This window comes from Chamaea fasciata, unplaced genomic scaffold (genome assembly GCF_029207755.1).
Source record: "Chamaea fasciata isolate MVZ Bird 193981 ecotype frontalis unplaced genomic scaffold, bChaFas1.0.hap1 SCAF_10, whole genome shotgun sequence".
NCBI lineage: Eukaryota > Metazoa > Chordata > Aves > Passeriformes > Sylviidae > Chamaea > Chamaea fasciata.
The window spans coordinates 3,413,975-3,434,591 of record NW_027094095.1 but is presented as its reverse complement, the minus strand read 5'-3'; the positions used below and the strand labels follow the sequence as shown (position 1 = coordinate 3,434,591).

The following is a 20,617-nucleotide window of genomic DNA, read 5'->3' as shown; positions in this document are numbered from 1 at the left end:
AGAAATTCTGGATAATATCCGAGTTCTTTTGAAGTGAGAGCTGAATAGATTAGGAGAAGTACAATTGAATTAAAGCCACTCCTTTTTGGAGTAAATATACTTTTACCCTGGCTAAGCCATTTCCTGGTGGACTTTTTTTTTCCCACTTTCCAGCACCTGCTTGTTTCAGAGGGCAACACTCCAGGGATAACTGTGAGCCACTGCCAAGAGCCAGCATTTCTCGCTCCCCCCTCGCCCGCCTCCGCCCCCTGCCACACACCCCGATATAGAATGACAGCACACTGCCACAATTTAAATGACACTCTCTGCCTCCTCGGAAGGACAGGTCCTCCGGACAGCACCAGCCACAGCAGCTGTCCACTCTCCCCAAAAAAATCTTCATCATGGCCCATAAAGCAGCACATTTGGCTTTTAAGTCGCGCTGGCACAAGACGGACGAAGAGCTCTGTCGGCACAGCATGTCCTTTGTCTTGCACAAGGCCATCCAAAACGACTTCTTCAAGTGTTACCTTTATCTGCTGGAAAAGCTTCCCCTGGGTGAGTAGCCGTGGGCAGGAGTGTCCATGTGTGCTCTGGAAAGATGGATCGTGTCAGATGGTGCAGGGCAAGCACGTTACTGACAGTGACAAGGAGGAGTAGTTTTGAGAAACCCAGCTCAGGAGACTGCAGTGCTCGCTGAAGAGTTTGCAACTGTGTCTCCCAGCTCTCTCTAATCCAATAGCCTGTTGTTTCACCTAAATACTCTGCAGATTCCTAGAGGAGGGCAAGGGAAAGGCTTGCAAGAGTGAACGAGAAGTTTGGTTTCTGCCTGATCGTTCCTATTTTTGCCACCATTTGAGTAAAACATGCTTTGACCTGTTTGCAGCTTGGAAGGACAAATGGAAAACTAGCAGAGCTGGCAGGTGGTTCTTTCTTTTGCCTGTTACCTGTTTTGTTGTCATTCTGGGTGTCCTTAGCTCTGGTGTTCGTACCGTTTTGGACAAGTGCTTGAAAGGAAGTGATTTAAATTTTTTTTCAAGAGTCTTTGTTACGCAGACCTCTGCAGCAGATTGTCTAACCTACTCTTTGCTCTGTGGGAGGAAAATGCTTCCAGAAAATTGTTTATAGATAAATTTCGATGACAGTCTCTGGTACAGAATGCCAAGACGGTTTGGTGGGTTTTTTGTAATTTTTTTTAAGATGTAGAAAATGAATGTTCATTTCTTACAAAAAATTTGATCCTGAATAACAAACAAAATTTCCCTGTGTGAATAAAGCTAAAAAGTAGATTTGACTTGAGTCTGTATTATGTTGGCATGTCCTGTTTTAAGCAGAATTATCCAGGCTATACTCAATGTCAGAACTGTAGGGATTTTAAGATGGGAAGGATGAGCCTGTGCAATCTGTTTAAGTGAATTCTTGGGGGTTCCTTTCTAATTGAATGATCCATTTAGGCAAAACAAATATCTTACCTGTTTGTGCAAACTGTGCAGATGCCAGTGATAACTGCTCAAGAGGGCAGAATTCATTAATCCTGTAAAGAGAAAAAACATTTCCGTGTTATCTTAGTATTTTTAATGTGGCTTTTAAAATGCAGCAATATCTGCAGCTATTTAAAATGAAACATGGAAGATAAATACTTCTATCCCCAGTGGTGGGTAGCTGTGAACAATGGAAAGGAAGGAAAGATGAAAAGGAAGGGAAATCAATTACAGGCTGATGGAATCTCCTGAAGTCGATGAAAATGTTATTCTTTCATTTGTTTTGAATATAAACACAACTTACTAGAAACTGAGCAGGATTTCCTACAGTGTTAACTGCTAGTGTAAGTACCACTACGTAATTTTAAGATTAAAAGGTACCATTATGAGTGTCTAACTTAAAATTGAGTGTAAAAATTCTGGCATCGTGCTTGTAACTTGTCTGGGTCACATTATATATTTATGAACACAGAAATACCTTGGTTTAAGTGTTTCAAATGGCTGAGAACCCATCAGTCACCATTCAGCTGTTTCCAGGCCTAATTGCTTCACTCATAAAACTATAGTTATTTCTCATCTGAATTTTATTTGAATTTCCATTCCTGGCCAACAGGCTTTGAAAAATGTTTGTATCAGACCAAAGGTCCACTCTGCCAGGCTTCTCATGACCTGACTCATTAAAACTTAACTAATGATCTTATCCAAATTACTTTGACTCCATGGAGATGGACAGTGAGCCCAGCTTTCACATGAACATGCAGCATGTCTCTTGCTCCATGGTTATTATCATGAAGTAAAAGTGGGTATAATGACAGGTGGAGTAGTTCATGTGCCCTGAGTCCAGGGAACTTCACATCCTGCTGTGATGTCAGGGTCTGGACACGGGGACAGTCAGGTGGGTAAAGAATGTTTGGGTGATTGGCTCAGAGCGTTGTGCTCAAATCTTGAGCTCAGCGGAATCCTACGAGGGTCTGTGCTGGGACCTGTCCTGTTTGGAATTGTTCGGGCTGGAAGGGAGCTTAAAGTGCCTCTGGTTTCAACCCCCCTGCCATCTTTATCAGTAACCTGGAGGAGGTGAAGGATTGTTTTATCATCACGTCCAGACATTGCAGCCAACTGCCAGGACTTGCCCACAAGCTCTAAATCAGGACTGCCATCCAGAGGCACCTTAACAGGCTGGAGAAAAGAGACAGTGACAACCTAATGCCATTCGGGTCCACTGAATTTCCAATTTCCAACCCAAACACCAAGATGTGTACCTGGATAGGAAAAACCCTGGGTAGCAACACCACAGACTGGTCAGTGTCTGGCCAGGGAGTGTCCTCCTGGTGGGGTTTTAGTAGGCAGTAGCTGAATACCCTGGAAGCAAAGGCAGCCAACAGAATCCCAGGACGAATTAACAAAAGCACGGTTGGTTGATTGAAGGAAGGGATGATCCCCTTTTCTGCAGCGGTCATTAGACCCTACGTGTAGAGCCTTGAACTGCCAGTGCAGGAAATGACATGGAATGAATTGAAAGACCCTCAGTGTGGTGAGGGAACGGAAGCACGTGCCCTGTGAATACAGGCAAAGGGGACGGGGCATGTTCAGCCAGAAGAGAGGCCAGATATCACCCTGCTAGTACCTACAGGAAGGCTATGGATAAGATGGAGCTAAGATCTGCACAGTTGTGTGCGGCATGAGGACAAGGACTGGTGGCTATAAATCAAAAGCAGTCCAGGCTGGCTAAAAGGAAAAAAAAATCTTTTTATGTGAGGACAGTCAGGCATTGGAAAAGGTTGCTCAGGGAAGTTTACAATTCTCCATCACTGGTGGCTTTCTAAACCTAGCTGTCCAAATCCTGATGAACCTCATGTGACATCATGTCTGTCCCTGCTTTGAGCAGCAGTTTGGAGCAGAGACTTCCTCAGGTCTCTTTCAACTTGGACTATCCTGTGATCCAGTGCTCTCTGTGATGGAGAGGACAGAATGTGGCAGGTCTGAACATCTCTGCATAATGCCAGTTTCCAGCTCAGTTCAGAGTGGGCCTGAGCAGAAATGAGCTGAACTTCTCAGGCTTCAAGACCAGAGCCAGATATCTCTGTGTAAATAATGTCAAAGGACTAGAGCAACACCGTGACCTAGCAGGGAAGTTAAGCATGTGCTTGACCTGACTTAGGAATAACAACAGTGAAACCAAGCCTCACACTGAATCCTGCAGTGCTGCCCAGGGTCACCAAAGCTTCCTTCAAACTCTGCTAACTCCACGCTCCCCCCATTCCATCGCTGGGTTCAGTGGTGGAGCTCTTCTAGGCATGTTTACTTAGGAGCTGAGCATATCTGCTATCACAGCCTGTTAAAAGAAACATGTCACTTTTACAGACCAGGCTAACATTTATAAATAAAAGACATGAGTAACTTCAGGCCCTGATCCAACAATGTACTTAAATGTGTGTGAGAGCCCTTAAGCCCAGTGGACTTTATTGGAGCTACTCAGATGCTGGAAATTATGCGCGTGTTTACACGGGCTGTGGGACTCGGTGCCAGGGGGCTGAGGTCTGCAGTGGAAAACTGAGAAGATCCATCCCTGGAGACAAATATTCCTGCGTGTGAGGCACGTGTCTGTAAGTAAAATCTGCTTTGGGGGTGGGACGATGTTCATCCTCTATAAAACAGAATTTACATGGTACTCAGACCACAGTAGAGAGGTAGATTCTACCATGCACACAGATGACAGTTTTTCAACTGATGCACAAAGCAGATGTTGCATTTAAAAGGGAGCACTCAGCCAAACTGGAATTAGTTCAGTATCTTGCAGAAAGCAATTGGAGCCGCAAAATAATGTTCACAAATAAAAACTTCAAAAAAATTACTTGCAACGTTTACTTCTGCCAGGGAGATATAGTTGAGGAAACCCTGCAAGTCAGCATACTGCAGGTTGGGATTGCACCGGGTCTCACCTATTAATTGGTCCATTTCTTCAGAGATTTAGACCAAATGCCCTGGAAAACAACATTTTTTACTGATCCATAAGAAAAGGTGAGAGATAATGTTTTGAAATTTGCAGGTCAAAAGGCTCAGGTGGATAGTGTCTGTCTAGTCCACGTTGGTTGGCATTCAGTAGATCACCACTCTGCATCCAGACTGTGTTTGCAGTGACTGGAAATTATTGATGTCTCATGACTGGAGTGACCTTTAGGAAGCCAGTTCATGCCCTCAGCCTGCTTGAGCAGTGGGTTTGCTTCAACCATCTCCGCTTGGGGACTTGCCAGCAGATTCAGCTGAGGGACAAGTGTGCCATGAAAAAGTTTCTTCTTTACTGGAAACACAATTCTGACTTTAAATCTTACGAGTTACCTGCCTTAACGCTGAAAACCTCATCTGTTAGACAGCTGCCCGCCCTGTGATGTCTGAGGAAGTTGCAGCCCGTGTCGTTCTATCCTGCTTGTGCCCTACTTTACGAAATTCATTGAAGGCAGGCTGTGTACCCGTAGCAGGCCTCACAAGTATTTCATTTCCTCATGCATGAGGCAGTGCCACACGGGTCACGGAAAGGGAGATGCCTCTGGCTAGGCAGGTCCTGTGAGGAGGGGGAGGCAGGGCTGCAACACTGACAGCCACCAAGGACATGTGGTGCTTCCCTTTTGGGGTAGATTCCTGCAAGCTGGCAAACCTCCTCCTCCTCCTCCTCCTCCTCCTCCCCGTGGTGCTGCTGCTGGAGCCTGCATGCCAGGCACAGCTGCGAGGCAGATCAGAGGTGAGGTTGATTGGCTGTGTCTGGAAAACCAGCTCGTGCGCTGGGAGAGTTGGCAGTGCTGCAAGTTCCTGAGAGGGAGGAGCAACACTAAAGGAGCAAGAGGTGGAAATCACCTCTATAGATTTCACACTGTACAAGTGAGGCCGTGGGTCCACAGGAGAAAACTTTGGGTACAGAGCCCCTCTTCGCATTGGCCTGTGTCCTTGCGTGTCCTGGGGTGGGGGACATGCATAAAAACATCTTTGCACGGTGTAGTGCATAGACAAGCCCCTGTGGAGGCTCACCCAGAGCTGGTTTCGGATGCCAGCACGTAGGTCAGGGCTCTGGGGCCCCAGATGGCCCGGGAGGAGCTGCAGTCAGCTGCTGTGTGCATGCAAGTCCTGGCAGGAATTTTGCAAGCCTGACACTGGTTCTGAGTGGGAAATGTGAGAGCACACACTCCAGATCTGATATCCTGAACGCCACCATATCGTCCCCACGTGTTGCCGCAGGTCAGGCTCACGTTTTTGAATAGAAGGACTCTGAATATTTGTTGTTCATGCTGTCCTGGTGTGCAGACAGCCTGTAAATGCCTTTCCTTTCAATCTGGCAAAATGGGATAAATCACTATCCCTTGGCACATCCATGGAACAATCCCTGGAATCATCACTGGGTTCGTGTATGGAAGATCTCACAGAGCCAACATACAGGGGTTCAGTTCTGTTCAGCAGAAAGGCTGACCTCAGAAACAGAGCAAAAGGAGACACTGAGAAGACAAGATGGTGCCACTTCTGGATAAGGACAGAGATCCCTTACTGGAAAAATCCCAGCCACTGATGAGGTCTTTTTCCCAGGCCCTGGGAGCCACCCTGGCCAAGTTGTGCTGGGGATTGGCTGCTGCCCTCTTCGTATTAATTCCTTCAGCTAAATGGTTTCTTCTGAGTATGTGAATATAATCAGTGGAGTGTGTAAAACTCCCAGGTTTGACCCTTGCTGGGCTCAGTGCTTCTTGTGGTATAAATTTCTCAGGCATAACATAAATGTGTAATGGATTAAAGCTTTAATAGTATCCGTTCAGCAGTTGACTTAAGCAGGTGATGACAAGAGGGGCTGGTAATGCTGCTTTTGTTGGATGAGGGATATGCCGGGCATGCTGCTTATATGTAACCCAATAGCACTATTCTGTTCCGAGTGGTCCTTGGTGGTAATTATTCCCTACCCTACTTCCTTTGTCCCCCCCTCATTTGCCTCCAAAATGTCACTCTCCTGCTGAGGATGGGCAGGCACACACTTATCATTCCCTGCTGAGCTTGCTTGCCCTCAATTAAATACATTCCAGGCTTATATTCAGGGCCTCTGGCCTTACTCTCCTCCTCTGCGTGGACGGCATAACTCCTGTTCTCCGGCCTGCACAACCCTATTCAGCCCCTTCCCAGCAGCAGCTGGCAGTGCTCCCTTGGAAGTTGGAAGATGTAGGGACAAAGAACTGCTCTCTGGTCCTTCTGTGCAGCTGGCAGGGAGCTCTCCCTCTCTCTCTTGTCATGAACTCAGAAGGTGTTTTCTGCTGGATGATTTCCAGTTCCCTGAGCGTGCTGGGAAGCTGCAGCAGAGCTGGTCCCACACTGCAAGGTGGTGCTTGCAAAGGCTTGTTCCCAGTGTGACTCTATCCCTCCTCCTTGCCTGGCTTTCACTGTCAGGCTTGGAGGTGTGTTTTTGGTGGAGGCTCTGTCACACACACAGGAGAATACCTGGGCAGTTGTGCGCACACATGAGACAGTCAGAGGTGATGATTTCCAAGCAAAATTCATAGCTCCCTCAATTCAAACTTTTGAGCTTCAAATCCATACTTTTGGTATGCTGATACACATCGAATACAGAAAAACCCAGGATGTGGAGGATAGACCTCAGTTTTTACAGAACAGGGCAAAGTAGCCCTTTATCCAGCAAAACTCACAGGTTTTAATAAAGCAGCTTCAAAATACTGATTTATATATGTTACCAGCAACATAGCCAAGCAATGAAAAGAAACATCCAAGCCTGTGGCACACAGGAACCTTTCAGTTTATCACCCGCTGATTACCTTGCTCCTTGATCTGTGACAGATGACAATTTAGGATTGTCTCTTCTAAATTGTGTCCCCCCGGTGTACTCATTCAGGCCTGAGACTACCATCTGCTCCTTGGTTCAGCTTACTTGCACTGTCACAGACCATACAGTATCACTAAAAATAAACCAGAGCAAGTGCCCCATTCATCCACTCTCTTCCTGATGCACTCTCCTTGCAGCTGTCAATAGCTGGAAAGCATATCTGGAAATCTGCACAACAGTTAGGTCAGTGATGGCAGAAATGACGACGCTGCGTAGTAGTAAATGCTGCCCACAGCTTTTCCAAGAAAAATCAGACCACTTGATGTCTGAAGTGATTTTTCACTGACACGAAAAGCTAGTATGATGATTGAAACGACTTCTGAACCTGGGAAGCGCCGACTTTGCGTGAGGAGGGCTGGATCCCTTCAAAGTCTTGTAGGATTCAATCCAACGCCTTTCCTTCCACCATTGCTTTAGGAACAGATCTGGTGTTTTGAAGGCTCAAACCTAAGTTTACAGGTCTTCATCATCGTGCCTCCGGAGCAATTAACTAAGCCAGAAGTATCTGTCACTAGCAATAAAATGGTGATTTATCTGCTTGCAGTGAAACTTTACGCTCTGACAAGTCAAGTCATCAACGGGGAGATGCAGTTCTATGCCAGGGCCAAACACTTCTACCGGGAGGTGCCCGCCACGGAAGAGGGAATGATGGGAGACTACATCGAGCTCTCCAACACAGACGTTGAATCCTCCCGGGAGTTTCTCAGGAAGTTTGTTGGGGTGAGTCATTTAATCCCATCTTCTGCAAGAAGCAGTGGTGATGTGTCAAAAATGACGTGCACGGTGCCCAGCCACCATGTGTCACATCTGATTTGCAGTCACAGGTCACCACTGTCGTTGGGTCTAGTCATGTGTTCTGCCAGGTCATTCATCAACATGAATACACACTTTGCCTGGTCTTACGTCATTATTTACCTGCTTTACATCCTTTTCTAATGCTCCCAAGCTGCAATGAGGATTGTGCAAAGAGTTCTTGTAGCTGGGTTTGAGTGAGGGATTAACTCTGAGTGCAGGACTGGGACCTTTAATGATAAAATCCTTGTTGGCTTCAGAGGCACATTTGTCCGTGCAAATTCTTGCAGTCCAGTTGGGAAACTAGCTGAGACTAAATACCCAGTTTCTGGTTTGCCTATTTATAGATAATTCTGAGAATGCTGCAACAAAACCCACCGTCTCCCACACATTGGAAGTATATAGAATAAGTTACACGTTAGGCAAAATATTTTTCCTTAAACATCCCAGTGTCACTGAACACCTTTTCAGGCAGATTGCTAAAGGTCTGTAAACATCTTGAAAGGTCGTCTTTGGCCTGAATTGCAAGGAGATGCCAAGTGGGATTTTAAGAGCAGTGTCACTTTGGTCAGGTTTCTGAAAATCCTGTAGAGTCCTAAAGCTGCCTTTGGAAATCTGAAAATCTTTAGAAGTGTGGCCTGATGGTTTTCTGACAGCTCTTCCCTCTTACCAGGGAAGGAGCCCACTAAATCAGCTCAACAACAGTATTAGATGTTAAAGAATCCACAAACAAATTTGTTAAGTTCTCCTGCTGACAAAATGACTAGTTCTATGTAATGCTACCATAGCTCTTTAGTTTTCTGCTCAAATGTACAAATTTGGGATAACCAGATAACCTTTTTTTAGCCTGAATGATCCACTGTGGGAAGAAAGCTCAGTAGGTTAATTAGATGTTGTATATGGGGAAAAAAAAAAAAAAAAGGCACAGCTCAAATGGATTGGGCTGGAAAATGAGTGTGGCTTGACAACAGATAGAAATTATGGAGAGCAGTGAAGGGCAAGAGATGGCAAAGTTTGCTGTACCTGGTAGAAGGAGGCTTTTGGGGCTGTGAGCCAGCAGAACACAAGTGGATAGCTGCATCTTTTCTATATTAACAATCATTTGTATTAATGCTGAGGCAAAAAAAAAGGCTTCTCAGAGTCTCTCCTGTCAGCAAACACAAAATGAGAAAAAACCAAAGGAGGTTCAGTAAGGAGCTGAACCTGCTGGTAACATTTCTGAATTACGTTTCTGAAAACGGCATTTTCAGAAGAAAAATGAAATGCGGTCGAGGCACATTCATTCAATTTTATTTATGTCTTGTTTTAAGGAAATTTGTGGAATTCGAGTGGTGCGTAAGTGTGTGCGCAGGGGAACATTTCACCCTTCCTAGACATCACATAGATGCAGTTTCCTGCAGCAAGTTTGTGTCACACTGTCACACTTTCTCCTCTCCAAGACCCGAAAAGGAAAGATGTACAGTCTGTGACAGAGTTTCACAAGCCAAAGAGGAATCATACCCAATGCATCAGCTGTGATGACAGATACAAAACACTCCAGAGCAAAATTCCTACTCCTATAATTAGCCAGGGATAGAAAGGATACTCTGAATGGCCAAGATCAAACAAGGAAAAAAAAAAAAAAAGGAACAGAAAGGAGTCTGCACCTTTTGCTTATTCTGATTTACGTTGTTAAAAGTAAATCAGAAAAAAGTCCTGTCATTTATTGAGAGGTAGTCAATTGATTATGTTACCTGTGGTTTATTTTTCTTTCTTACTACTGAAATTTGAATCCTGCTCGACCAGATACAGATACTTAGTGGCTTTCTGTAGCAGTGACTTTATAATAAAGCTAATGAACTCTCTTACCAAGTCTATGGCTCTTTGAATAATTTTTTAACCCCTAAGGTGATCAAGATAGAAAAAAACCAATCTGCTTCACCATAATATACTTTCTCGTTTTTTAAGAGACGTCTAACAAAATTGGAAAATAGGAAAATTTGTTTCAGATCAACTGAACAATTTTTTTATTGTTTCACCCTCTGAAAAACTTTTCCCTTTGTTTTCAAGAGCTCAAGTCAGTTCCAAAATAAAAAAAAATGCTCTTTAGAAATGGAAAGTTGACAAGTTTGGTTTATTTTTTCCTTGAAAGTTATGGGGGAAAAAAAGAAGTACTTTGACATTTTCAACATTTTTCCCCATGTCCTTCTGGCTAAAAACTATTCTCTAGATTTGAAATACCAGTTTCACAGAGAGTTTGATTCATTTAAAACTTTACATTCTGGCAAAACCGGTGCTCCCTAAAAAAATACTTGCCCGGTTCCACTCAAATTACCCCTCCCGAGTTAGTTTGGCTGGCGTGGAAATGCCACACAGTGACATTTCCCTTCCATGACTGATGTTGCATACCTTCAGGTATGGCATTTCTTAGCATGATCCTTAGCACCACTGTAAACTGAGCTACACATTTCTTTACCATGGGAGAATTTATCTTGCCCGGGCACATGGAAGGAATTACAGAAAGGGACTGAGGGCTTCACTTATATTTTAGCTTGTCTCCTTCGCGGGCGAGTCGAATGGAGTTGAAAGTGCCACTGTGCTCCAGTTAAGAGGTTTTATGTGTGTGTGGGCAGAACTCAAACCAAGAGCAACACGGCTTGAGCCAGCAGCGCTCTGCAGACAAGCTCCAGGCTGTCTCAGCCACAGGGTTATCAGCACAGCTACACCCTGCATATTTATGGCAGCGTGCTAATGCCTCGATGTCCACACAGCCACTGTGTTTCCAAGTGCCTAATCCGGAGGTAGTGAGTGAAAAAGAAAATAAAGAAAACAAAGGAAGCATTAATACAGCGTCGGTTGTGAGCTGTAGGTGTGTAAAATATTACAGATGGAGATTATATTGACTTTATAGCTCCCTCTCTGCCCTCAACGCTTTCTCCCTCTCTTGCCCCCAACTCACCTGCGTGATTGGTTACTTGCTGAGTGAAAACTTCTTGAAAGCGATTTTTCTCCAGTTTGATCAGGGTGATAGAAGAGATGTCGTTGAAAATGTGCTCTTTTTTAATTAATTTAGAAGGAAAACCACTGGGATTTTTATCTGTTTCCTGAACTCTGATTCCTTTTTTTTGTCCTACATAGCTTCACTGCCTTTCTGCTCTTCCAAGACCTGAAGTAGCACCAGGAACACATCCCACAGCTCTTTTATTCCGAATGAAATTTATGAGTGCCATATTTAGCTTCAGAGAACAATTTTGGGGTGTATATGCGTCCTAAAGGACAGTCATTCTGAGTAATGGGAAGCAAGTAGTCAGAAGAGCAGTCAGTCTCAAATTTTGAAGCCTGTTCTGGTTTACAGTTTTCACTTATACTATTTTTTAAAATAAGGAGTCTGATTTTCAACTCAATTAGACTTTTGGGAAAATGTTAGCCTTCCAAAGAAAATGTTAATACTCTGTCAAAGCCCTGAGCACTTCCAAACTGAAAATATATTAGCTGAGCATGGAATTATGTCAACATTTTCATTACAAATGGAGCCGTGGTGTTTCGCAGGGCTTCTCAACTGACTGCTCGAAGCTCTTCCTCCTTTTCAGTAAAGTGTGGGAGCGAACTTCATCTCCCAAGACTGTTCCCTTTCCTTCTTCTCGATGGCACACAGAGATGTGCCATCAGAGGTCCTTGCTGTGACGTGTCACGGGAGATGAATTCCCTGTTTTGAGCGAGGTACTGTGACTGTAGGTGTTGTGAAACACCAGTGTTGAAGGAATTACCTGGCTTTTTGTTGAATTCTGTCGGTGGTTTTGGTAAATCATCCCAGCAGCTCAGCAGCTTTCTCAAAGATTTTTAGTTAATCCCACCAGTGTAGACCTGTATGTATCTGCCAGCCAGCCATATGGAAATCTACCTTATAAAGATCCAAGACACTGTTCCTTCTCCGTTCCTGAACTCCTTGTTACCTCTTAGTCTGGTCCTCAGCAAAAGCCACGTGCTCCTAAGTGCAGCCGGTGGATGAGGAATGGCTCCCATTTTCTGGCTAACTACAAACAGGTAGTCTCCAGAGCCCAGTAGGGTTGAAGGTCTGTGGACTCGTGCACACATCAGGAGATTAATCTTCCTGGGCATACAAATTGGGAGCAGCAGCCCTGGAGACTGGTGAGAGCCCTTGAGGGCCGTGTGCTCTTTCTACAATTACTCCGTGTAATCAGATGCTCGCCTGGGCTATTCATAGTCATGTCATTGACGGTGCTGTCCTTTGACCTTAATAATCTACTGAATTACCCACTGAAGCCAGGCCAAAAAAGTGTGAGTTACATGATTTATGCCTGGTTCATTACAAAGGGGGGGGGGGGGGTCTCCCAATAAGCAAGAAAAGCAAGACTCTTCCTGAGCTTATTGCCTTGGAGTGCAGTGAAGTTGCAGCAGGGACTTTGGCCCACAGCTTTCACTTCAACGCTCAGTTCCAGAGGACAGGGAAAAGGTGTTTACATTTGCTTTTAATATATTTGTTTAACAGATAACTTTGGCCAGGGGAACTCCTATCCCACAGTCAGTGCATGTGTAGACTCAGAATTTCTGTTTTACAGAGCAGCAGCAGGCTCTTAAGAGCCATTTTATAGCTAGAATGGAAGCTTTAGGGGTGAAATACAGCTTTCATTATAAAGCTGCTTTTACAGCGCTTCATTATTTTCTCATAGTCACAGCCTTTGTGCCACCTTTTTTCATGTCTGATCTCTGTCCAAAGATGACATTTATGAAGAAAAAAGGAGCAGTTAAGTAAAACCTAGTCAATCATTTTTTTTGTCTCTATGCCTAAAAGAGAAATTCTGTGTATGCTCCAGCCCAAACTTCTTGAGTTGTCATAAGTTACCTACCACTCCAAGATCTTTGTTCAAAGACAATTTGTTTTGAGAACTGCACTTTGATCCCAGGGATTCTGTGTATCTGCAGAAATGCCCCTGGGCACCTCGGGAGCTCCGTGCTGCAGAAGTTACTGCTTGCATGCAGGATTTGCTGTGTGCTTCCTTTTTTATAGGCCTTTAGAGGGCACAGAATGAGGTTTATCTAGCCTCGTAGTTGCCTGTGAGGTATGAACATTTGAAGTTGCAAGGACTTTACAAAGAGTAGTGAATCTTCTGAGAAAGCCAGGAGCTTGTGAAAGACTGTCCCTTCTTACACCAAGGAAAACCTTCCTGTTTTTGCAGTGAGAAGTCCAAGCAGCAGCAGCCCAGCTCAGCTCAGACAGCGGTACCCAAATCTGTGCCGGTTCTTATCAATCTCCCAACAGCCCTGCAAAGATAAGGAAAGAAGACACCGGGCTGGCTGGACACAGAGTGGGTTACGTGACTGCTGTGATTTTTTTTCAGGTGGTATTATTCAGATTTCAAATAATTTTCTTGTATCCCACAGGGAGTGGGGAAAGCTGGCACCAGCCGCGCCCTGGACTGTGGCTCTGGGATAGGTCGGATCAGCAAGCACGTCCTGCTGCCAGTTTTCAAGAGTGTGGAGCTGGTGGATATGATGGAGAATTTCCTGGCTGAGGTCCCAAACTACCTGCAGGGCAAGGAGGACAGAGTAGAGATGTATTACTGCAAAAGCCTCCAGGAATTCACACCGGCCCCACAAAGATACGACGTCATCTGGATTCAGTGGGTTTCAGGTTAGTTCTGCGTGGTCCTTCTGGCCTGACATCTCACAGAACAGGCAGCCTGTGCTCAAAGGAGGTTCTCAAATCTTTGGGACTGCTTCCTAAAACATCATGAGAGACTTCTGAGAGTTTCCCCAAGCCACATGTACAGTGCGTACAGATCAAGTTGGTTTTTTCAGGTCAAGTGTTGGAGAAACATGCCAGTTCCTGGAGAGCAGCCTGCACGCAAAGGTGCAGCTGAGGGGGAAGCCTTATAAATGGATTTTCTGGAGCAGGAATACTCTTTCTTAGTTGCCTGGGGTGCAGGGAGATACACGGGGCTCACCACACTTGTGAACAGTGGTTTCTGAACCTGCTGGTTATCTAAGCTTGGAGGTATTTCAGAAAACAATCAGGAAAAAAGCCATAGAGGAATCACCAACACCTGCAAATCAGATCAGGTCTAATTACGTGCACTGATGTTTATCAGACAGGTTCCCTTAGCTGTGTCCCACAGTAGCCCCTCCTATAAGAAACATCTGTTTCTTCTCCTGCAGCCATGCCAGTGAATACCCTGCAGCATTTAGAGCAATCAGGTAATGAGGGCTATGCACCTCACCAAAGAAAAATAAAATTCTGTGCAGTGGAAAGGAGGTTTTCTCCTAATCTGGGAACCAAAGTGTCCATGGTGCAGTTTCAGAGAGCAGAAGGAATTATTCAAGAGGAGGTCTGAACAAATTGCTTTAGACCAGCATAATTTCCGTTTGTATTTTTGCTTTTCTTTAATAATGAGTCATTGCAGTAAATGTAGCTCCTGCCTCACCTTTTGAGCAAATCCAAGTCAAAATGAGGAGGAATGAGCTTAGACCTACCTGAGGCTGTGCTGGTCAGCTATGTGGCTCCTAAATAAAGGAGCATATCATATTCTTAGCATAGACACAGATATGAATCTTCTTTCTCCATCAATGTCAAGATACATGGAGTCATCTTAGTCATTCATCAGACTTCTACCTCTACCTTGAATCTGGCTGAGTATGCCAATAAATTCATTTGATGGAGAAAGGGCAGGACTGTCTGCTAGAGAGCAACACCTTCAAGATCTCATTTTGTTAGGAAGTTACACTAAAAGCCAAGTGAAGAGAAAAATAAGTTCCAAAATAGGTGTTCAAAAGCTTCAGTGAATCTTGCCAATGAAATCTTGATTTCACATGCATAAGCATGTGAACCCTGGCAGTCATTTTGTACAAAAAGCGAAAGTGCAAGCTTACATTTCATCTAGAAATTACCATTTTCCTTCAACTTGAAAGGTATTCAGCTTTAGGTTTGGGGGCTTTTTATTTTTATTTTTATTTTTATTTTTAATTTTTTTTTTTTTTTTTTTTTTTTTTTTGCTAGGAGTAGTTAAAGAAACTTGATGTGCTACGTCAAAATGTGGTTTTGAAATTAAAACTTCCATTTATAAAAGTTCAAATCTTCCATCAAGAAAACAAAAGAGTTTAACTGGAAGACACAGGTGATTTTTTTTTCCAAGTTTTTGATTCAGTTTCTGATCACCTGTCCTTGTTTATTCTTGTTAGATGTTTCACATGTGAAAGTTCTCATTTTGCTCTTCTCTGAGCTCTACACCACTGTTCTCAAGAAAACTCCTGGTCTTTGAGAAGGAAGCATAAGAAACAGAATCTCAATATCATATTGGGAAAAAGCACTATTTAAAAATATGTACATATCTGCAAAACTCCCGTGGGGTATATGGAGTAACACGAGGAGTTTAATTGGCATTTTGGAAGATCTTGCATTGATTGCTGGATCTTTGATCCAGAACTCCTTTGATGGGTATATAGTGTTACACAAATGTACAGAGACTTTTAGCAGTAAAAGACAGAGGGGACAGAGATTATCTAGTCTGACCTACTCTATATCCCAAGCTGTTCTGTTCATTCCTTTACCCTTGTGCTAAGCCAGTAGTTTGTGTTCAATTAAAACATATCTTGAAAGAGTCAACCACACTTGGTTTGAGGACTTCAAGAGGTGGTAAACCCCACTTCTGTTGGTAGTTTCCAATGGGTAATTGCTTACACTGTTAAACACTTGTCACTTGTTCCCTGTATGAATTTGTTTGGCTCCAGCCTCCTGCCACTGATTCTTATTATAACTTAAACCACCAGATTAAAGATCCCTTCAGCACCCACTATTTTCTCCACAATCCTCAGTGGCTTCTGTCCACATCTGTTGCTGCTACCAGTATGAATCCTAAACATTGACTGGGGTTTGTATCTGTTGATCTCGTTGATTTGCCCAAGATTTCCTAGTTAAATCTGGCAGGACTAAAAGAATAATTTCCTGCAATAAACAGGCTATGGACACTCAGATCAAGGCACCGCTCTGACGTGTCTGCATGGTTAATTGTGATCTATTTTCCATCTTTTCTCCTGTAGGATACCTGACAGACAAAGACCTCCTGGAGTTTCTCATCCGCTGCCAGGATGGCTTGAAGGACAATGGTGTCATCATCCTGAAGGACAATGTGGCCAGGGAGGGCTGCACCCTGGACTGCCTGGACAGCAGCGTGATCCGAGACCTGAACATCCTGCACAGCCTCATCGAAATGAGCGGACTCACGGTGCTGCGGGAGGAGAGGCAGGAGGGCTTCCCTGAGCAGTGTGTCCCTGTCTGGATGCTGGCCATGCAGAAAGGCCACTCCTGACTGCCCAGTGACACTGGACTGCGGATGAGCCATGGCACTGGGAAGGAGAAAAGCGCCTCCTGGAATCCTGCTAACCACGCGCTGCCCCAGGGCAGCAGCTCCTGAAGGGTCAGGAGAGAATGACAAAGCTTCTCCCAGGAATAGTCTGCTTCTAAATCCTACCTGCTCCATCATTCTTTCCATTTTTAAAAATTTCCTAACCTTTCCTAACCTCCTTGTCAGATGTCTCTTCCATTAAGGAGTCAATGCTGTACAAAACTCATCTAATAGAAAATAATTAGGTCGGAAGTTGCTGTAGTAGTTAATGTATTTTGGGGTGTTCTGTAGGAGGTGTTAACAAGTCTGGTTTTTACTATGGCACTTAAGTCTTCTGGGAATTTAAGAAGGATCTGTCAGATCACTGAAGCAGGAAGTTCAAGTAACTTCTGGAAACTTCACCCAAATTTTGACTGTCCTCTCCATCTGTACTTTAAAATATTTAAATCAAGACTATAAGGAAAGTTTTATCTTTTTGTTGGCATCAGCTCTGCAGGGTTTTTTGTGGGTTTTGTTTTTGTTTTGTTTTGGTTTTTTTTTGTCGTTGGTGGTGGTGGTGGTTTTTTGTTGGGTTTTTTGGGGGGGGTAGGTTATTTTGCATTTCTGTCAATTTGGACAATCAAACAACCTGGTTAATTTTCCATTTTTAGGAGCTACTTCATCCTCCTGATGTTTCTGCTGTAGAACAATAGTGGTGCGTAAGGGATTTCACTATCCAGGGGAAAACTTGGCTGACAAATATCTGTATGTTTGCATTGAAATTTTGTGAAAAAACTTGCCCCACATATTACATTCTGGAAAATATATTATTTTTTTTCCCAGAATGTTCACAGTGGAAACCACTTGAAAGCCTCTCTTTATTTTTCATACCACTGTACATTTCTTTCTTTCCCACATTCAGAACAAGTCTGGCACCATATGCAGAGCTAATGGGATTTCACGAAGCGTTAATAGTAAGACTGTAAGAAGAACTAATACAGTATTGTATTAATTAACAACTGTGCTAAACTGCAGAGAATGTTAGTGTAACCCAAAAGCTATGATTTATATTCAAAGAGCAGCTGTATAAGCCTTGATTTGAAAATACTGACATGCAGCCCATCTCCTTAAGGCTCACAGAAATTATACATTGAGCTTCTTGTCCTCTTCATGGAGGCACAGTAAGTTCTGTGGGAGGACAGAAGTTCATTTTGAAAACAGATGAAGAATTTGGAATTCTGCTTCGTTCTAATGATGCGAAAGGGAGAATTTTGAAATTTGTTATGAGGGACAGCTACACAACCACAGCTTTCCAAGTCAATTAAAATTTTTTATCCAGACAAAATCAAATGCTTCTTTTGAATTGAGTTTGTAACATAATTTCCCCATAACTTAAAATGTTACTAAGGCTTGTTCAAAATTTTAGAAACTAATGATAACATTAGAAACGTTCCGACTGTCAGAATTTTTATCATATCTTACTCCCCTGAAATGCAATCCTGGCAAAGCCTTTCAGGCTTTGTGAAGAGTTGCACTATGACAAATCTCTCTGTGCTAGAGGAAAGGAGTTCTATAAAACACCCCTCACATGACAGCAGGCACAATTGGCTGTGTAAATATTGTCAGCTGTGTTAGATTAACTAAAAAAGAAGCCTGAAGATAACAAGATAAGGGAGCCTCTCAGCTGGATTTTAGTACACACTGCTGTCCTTTGATAACAAATCTCCAATTTTGATTTTAATTGCATAACTCATCTTCTCCGGCAATATGTTTGCACATGTTGAGAATTACCAGTTTATGGCAGAAGGCTTTCTGCCATCAGCTCTTATCCAGTAACTCTTCTGTTAATGTTCCATCACTAATTGTAGCATTAAGGAAAACCACACTAGTGATTTGGTGAATATTCTGGCATTTCTTACAGCCTAGAAACCTATGGTTCCCACGACACAGATGCTTCTGGAATGTTTTGACTAATTCTTCCATTGTGATCAGCTGGTATTGGACGGAAATTGAGTAAGTAGCATTTTTATCAAGAAAGAGGCATCAGTCCTATAGTTAGTAACACCAATTAGCAAAAAGAAGGGAATATTTACATATTTTTCTTTTACACGGATTACAAATTAATTTGCCCTTCACCGTTTTTTTCTTCCAGCCGGAGACATCTGCCATGGTGCAGAATACAGGTCTGAGTGGTGTTGTCACTGCCGTGGTGAGAGAATGGCATTGTGGAAATGGGGGAATAAAGAATTTTATACAAATCTGAACAGCTGCCACATCTTACAGGGCACAGTATATCAGCTGGTCGTGTACACACCAGAGTGGGTGCAGTTCAGTAATGAGAGACGTGGTTCCAAGGTGGCTTTAGAATGCGAAGTGGGTCAGGATGAAAAATGGAATGTAAATGACTGGTGTGGTTACCAGTGAAATGAGTTTTTCAATGTAAAAATGTCCTTCCTGTGTTTTGTGTGTCTTTCCGATTAGAATTTCCAGAATGCATATACATAAACGTATAACGAAAAATTGGTTTCCTTAACTGTGTGAGAAGAGAGAAAAGTAAAATCTTAATTTAGTAGAAAAAAAAAGCCATATTTCATGGTTTCCACATTCCTGGAAATTAATGTTTCATGGTTATGTTGCTTCCACAGTAAAATAGTAAAGCTTTTCTGGTGACATAATGAATCTCAAGAGTAAAGAAACACAAGTCCTTCAGGAGCTTAAATGCATGAGAAGGCTGCAGACTGAAAAATATTTTGGTTTCCTCCCTTTCTGAGGCATATATTAATTCAAGAACTCCCAGTCATCTAGTACAGGCCACCCTTAAATGTTCTTTAATTTGGATAAGGGCCAGACTTGGCTTAGAAATTCAGGGCTGTCTGCATTTTACCAACAGCATATAATAATAATAATAATAATAATACTAAAAATAATCACAAATTTCAAACAGAAGATTTTGCTTAGAAATCATCTATGTATCAGTTGTTCTTTGGTGTTCAAGGAATGGCGAGTCAATTCAATGGGTCTGCCTCAACTTCCATGCTATTTAAACCACTCATTTAAATAATGGATTGCAGAGGGGGTTTGAATCCCATTTGTTTGGTGCTCGTTCAAGACTTGTTCCCAATCCTGATGTTAACAGATATTTAATCCAAGATCAAGACCCTGTCTGAGACAAGGCTCCCACAACACTGAGGGTCCTTCACTCATTCACCACTGACAGGGGATTAGGGAAATACCCAACTTGTCCTTCAATCAGATCTTTCTCCCAGGCATCCACACCAAGTAAAGGCTTGGCCAAAGCACAGTAAATCCCATTTCTGCCAAGACACCACCCAGGTTCTGGTGTCGCTCAGTTTCCCCAGATCAGGTCCAGTGCTTCTGTCCTGTGTGACTGAAGGCCAAGTATTGCCTTTGCTATGTGAATGTGAGCCTCAAGCCCCAGCCGTAGCTTCCAAACGCCACTGCAATCCCCCAAAATGTAAAGAAACAATTGTTGGAGCATTCTGACCAGCAATCCCAGCCATGCAGCGCCAGCAACCACCACAGCTCGAGCCGTCCATGTTCCAAAGGCAGCGCGGACATTGCAAACATCCTTTTGTTCCTAACTGGAAGAGAGTGCCACCGTTTTGAAATGTGCAGCTGAACGGATCTGCTGAAATGCTTTGTTTCAGAAGTACTGAAATGATAGCAGATATTTTTAGCTTGACTTTCTTGTTTGGATGTTCACATAAGCTAGTTTGAACTGACACGTCATGTGAGATGACGGTGTAATACATTATATGGTATTGAAACAGGTGAAGTGAAACACCAGTTTCCTACAGAATACACTAATAAAACCAGCACATTCCCTGTCCCCAAATTTAGTGAAACAAGTCAGCAATTTCCAGAGGAAACTGATTTCAAGAGGAACAGCCCTGTCAAGAAGAATTTCCCCAATCTCTCTTTGTCCAGACCTATCCCATCCACTCAGGCAGCTCAGCATGCCTGGTCTAGGGAGCGGCCACTGGAGGCTCTGATAGGCAAGAAGAGGCAGCTGACCCCTCCAGAGCACTCAGACCAGCTCAGAGCACGACTGGACTGAACTGAGAGCTTCCCCTCTCTCCAGTGGCTGTGCAGTGACACTGCATCCTTGTTACAACCAACTCAGCATCTTCACTGTAAAGTCAAACAGGATTTTCGTTTGTGTT

General features: G+C 43.5%; 1 protein-coding gene across 1 annotated transcript; it reads left to right on the top strand.

The window, feature by feature from the left end:
- Nucleotides 1-308: 308 nt before the first annotated feature.
- On the top strand, nt 309-18,974 carry NTMT2 (N-terminal Xaa-Pro-Lys N-methyltransferase 2). The gene is made up of 4 exons (XM_066192077.1): nt 309-537; nt 7,868-8,043; nt 13,498-13,747; nt 16,150-18,974. Exons 1-4 carry the CDS (start codon nt 384-386, stop codon nt 16,416-16,418), a joined length of 849 nt encoding a protein of 282 aa, XP_066048174.1. The 5' UTR covers nt 309-383; the 3' UTR covers nt 16,419-18,974.
- Nucleotides 18,975-20,617: the final 1,643 nt, after the last annotated feature.

Excerpts from the sequence above, each read along its gene's own strand:
- NTMT2 (XM_066192077.1), top strand. The coding sequence starts at position 384 with ATGGCCCATAAAGCAGCACATTTGGCTTTTAAGTCGCGCTGGCACAAG. Across the intron at positions 8,044-13,497 it reads TTCTCAGGAAGTTTGTTGGG|GGAGTGGGGAAAGCTGGCAC; the intron begins GTGAGTCATTTA and ends TGTATCCCACAG. Across the intron at positions 13,748-16,149 it reads CTGGATTCAGTGGGTTTCAG|GATACCTGACAGACAAAGAC; the intron begins GTTAGTTCTGCG and ends TTTCTCCTGTAG.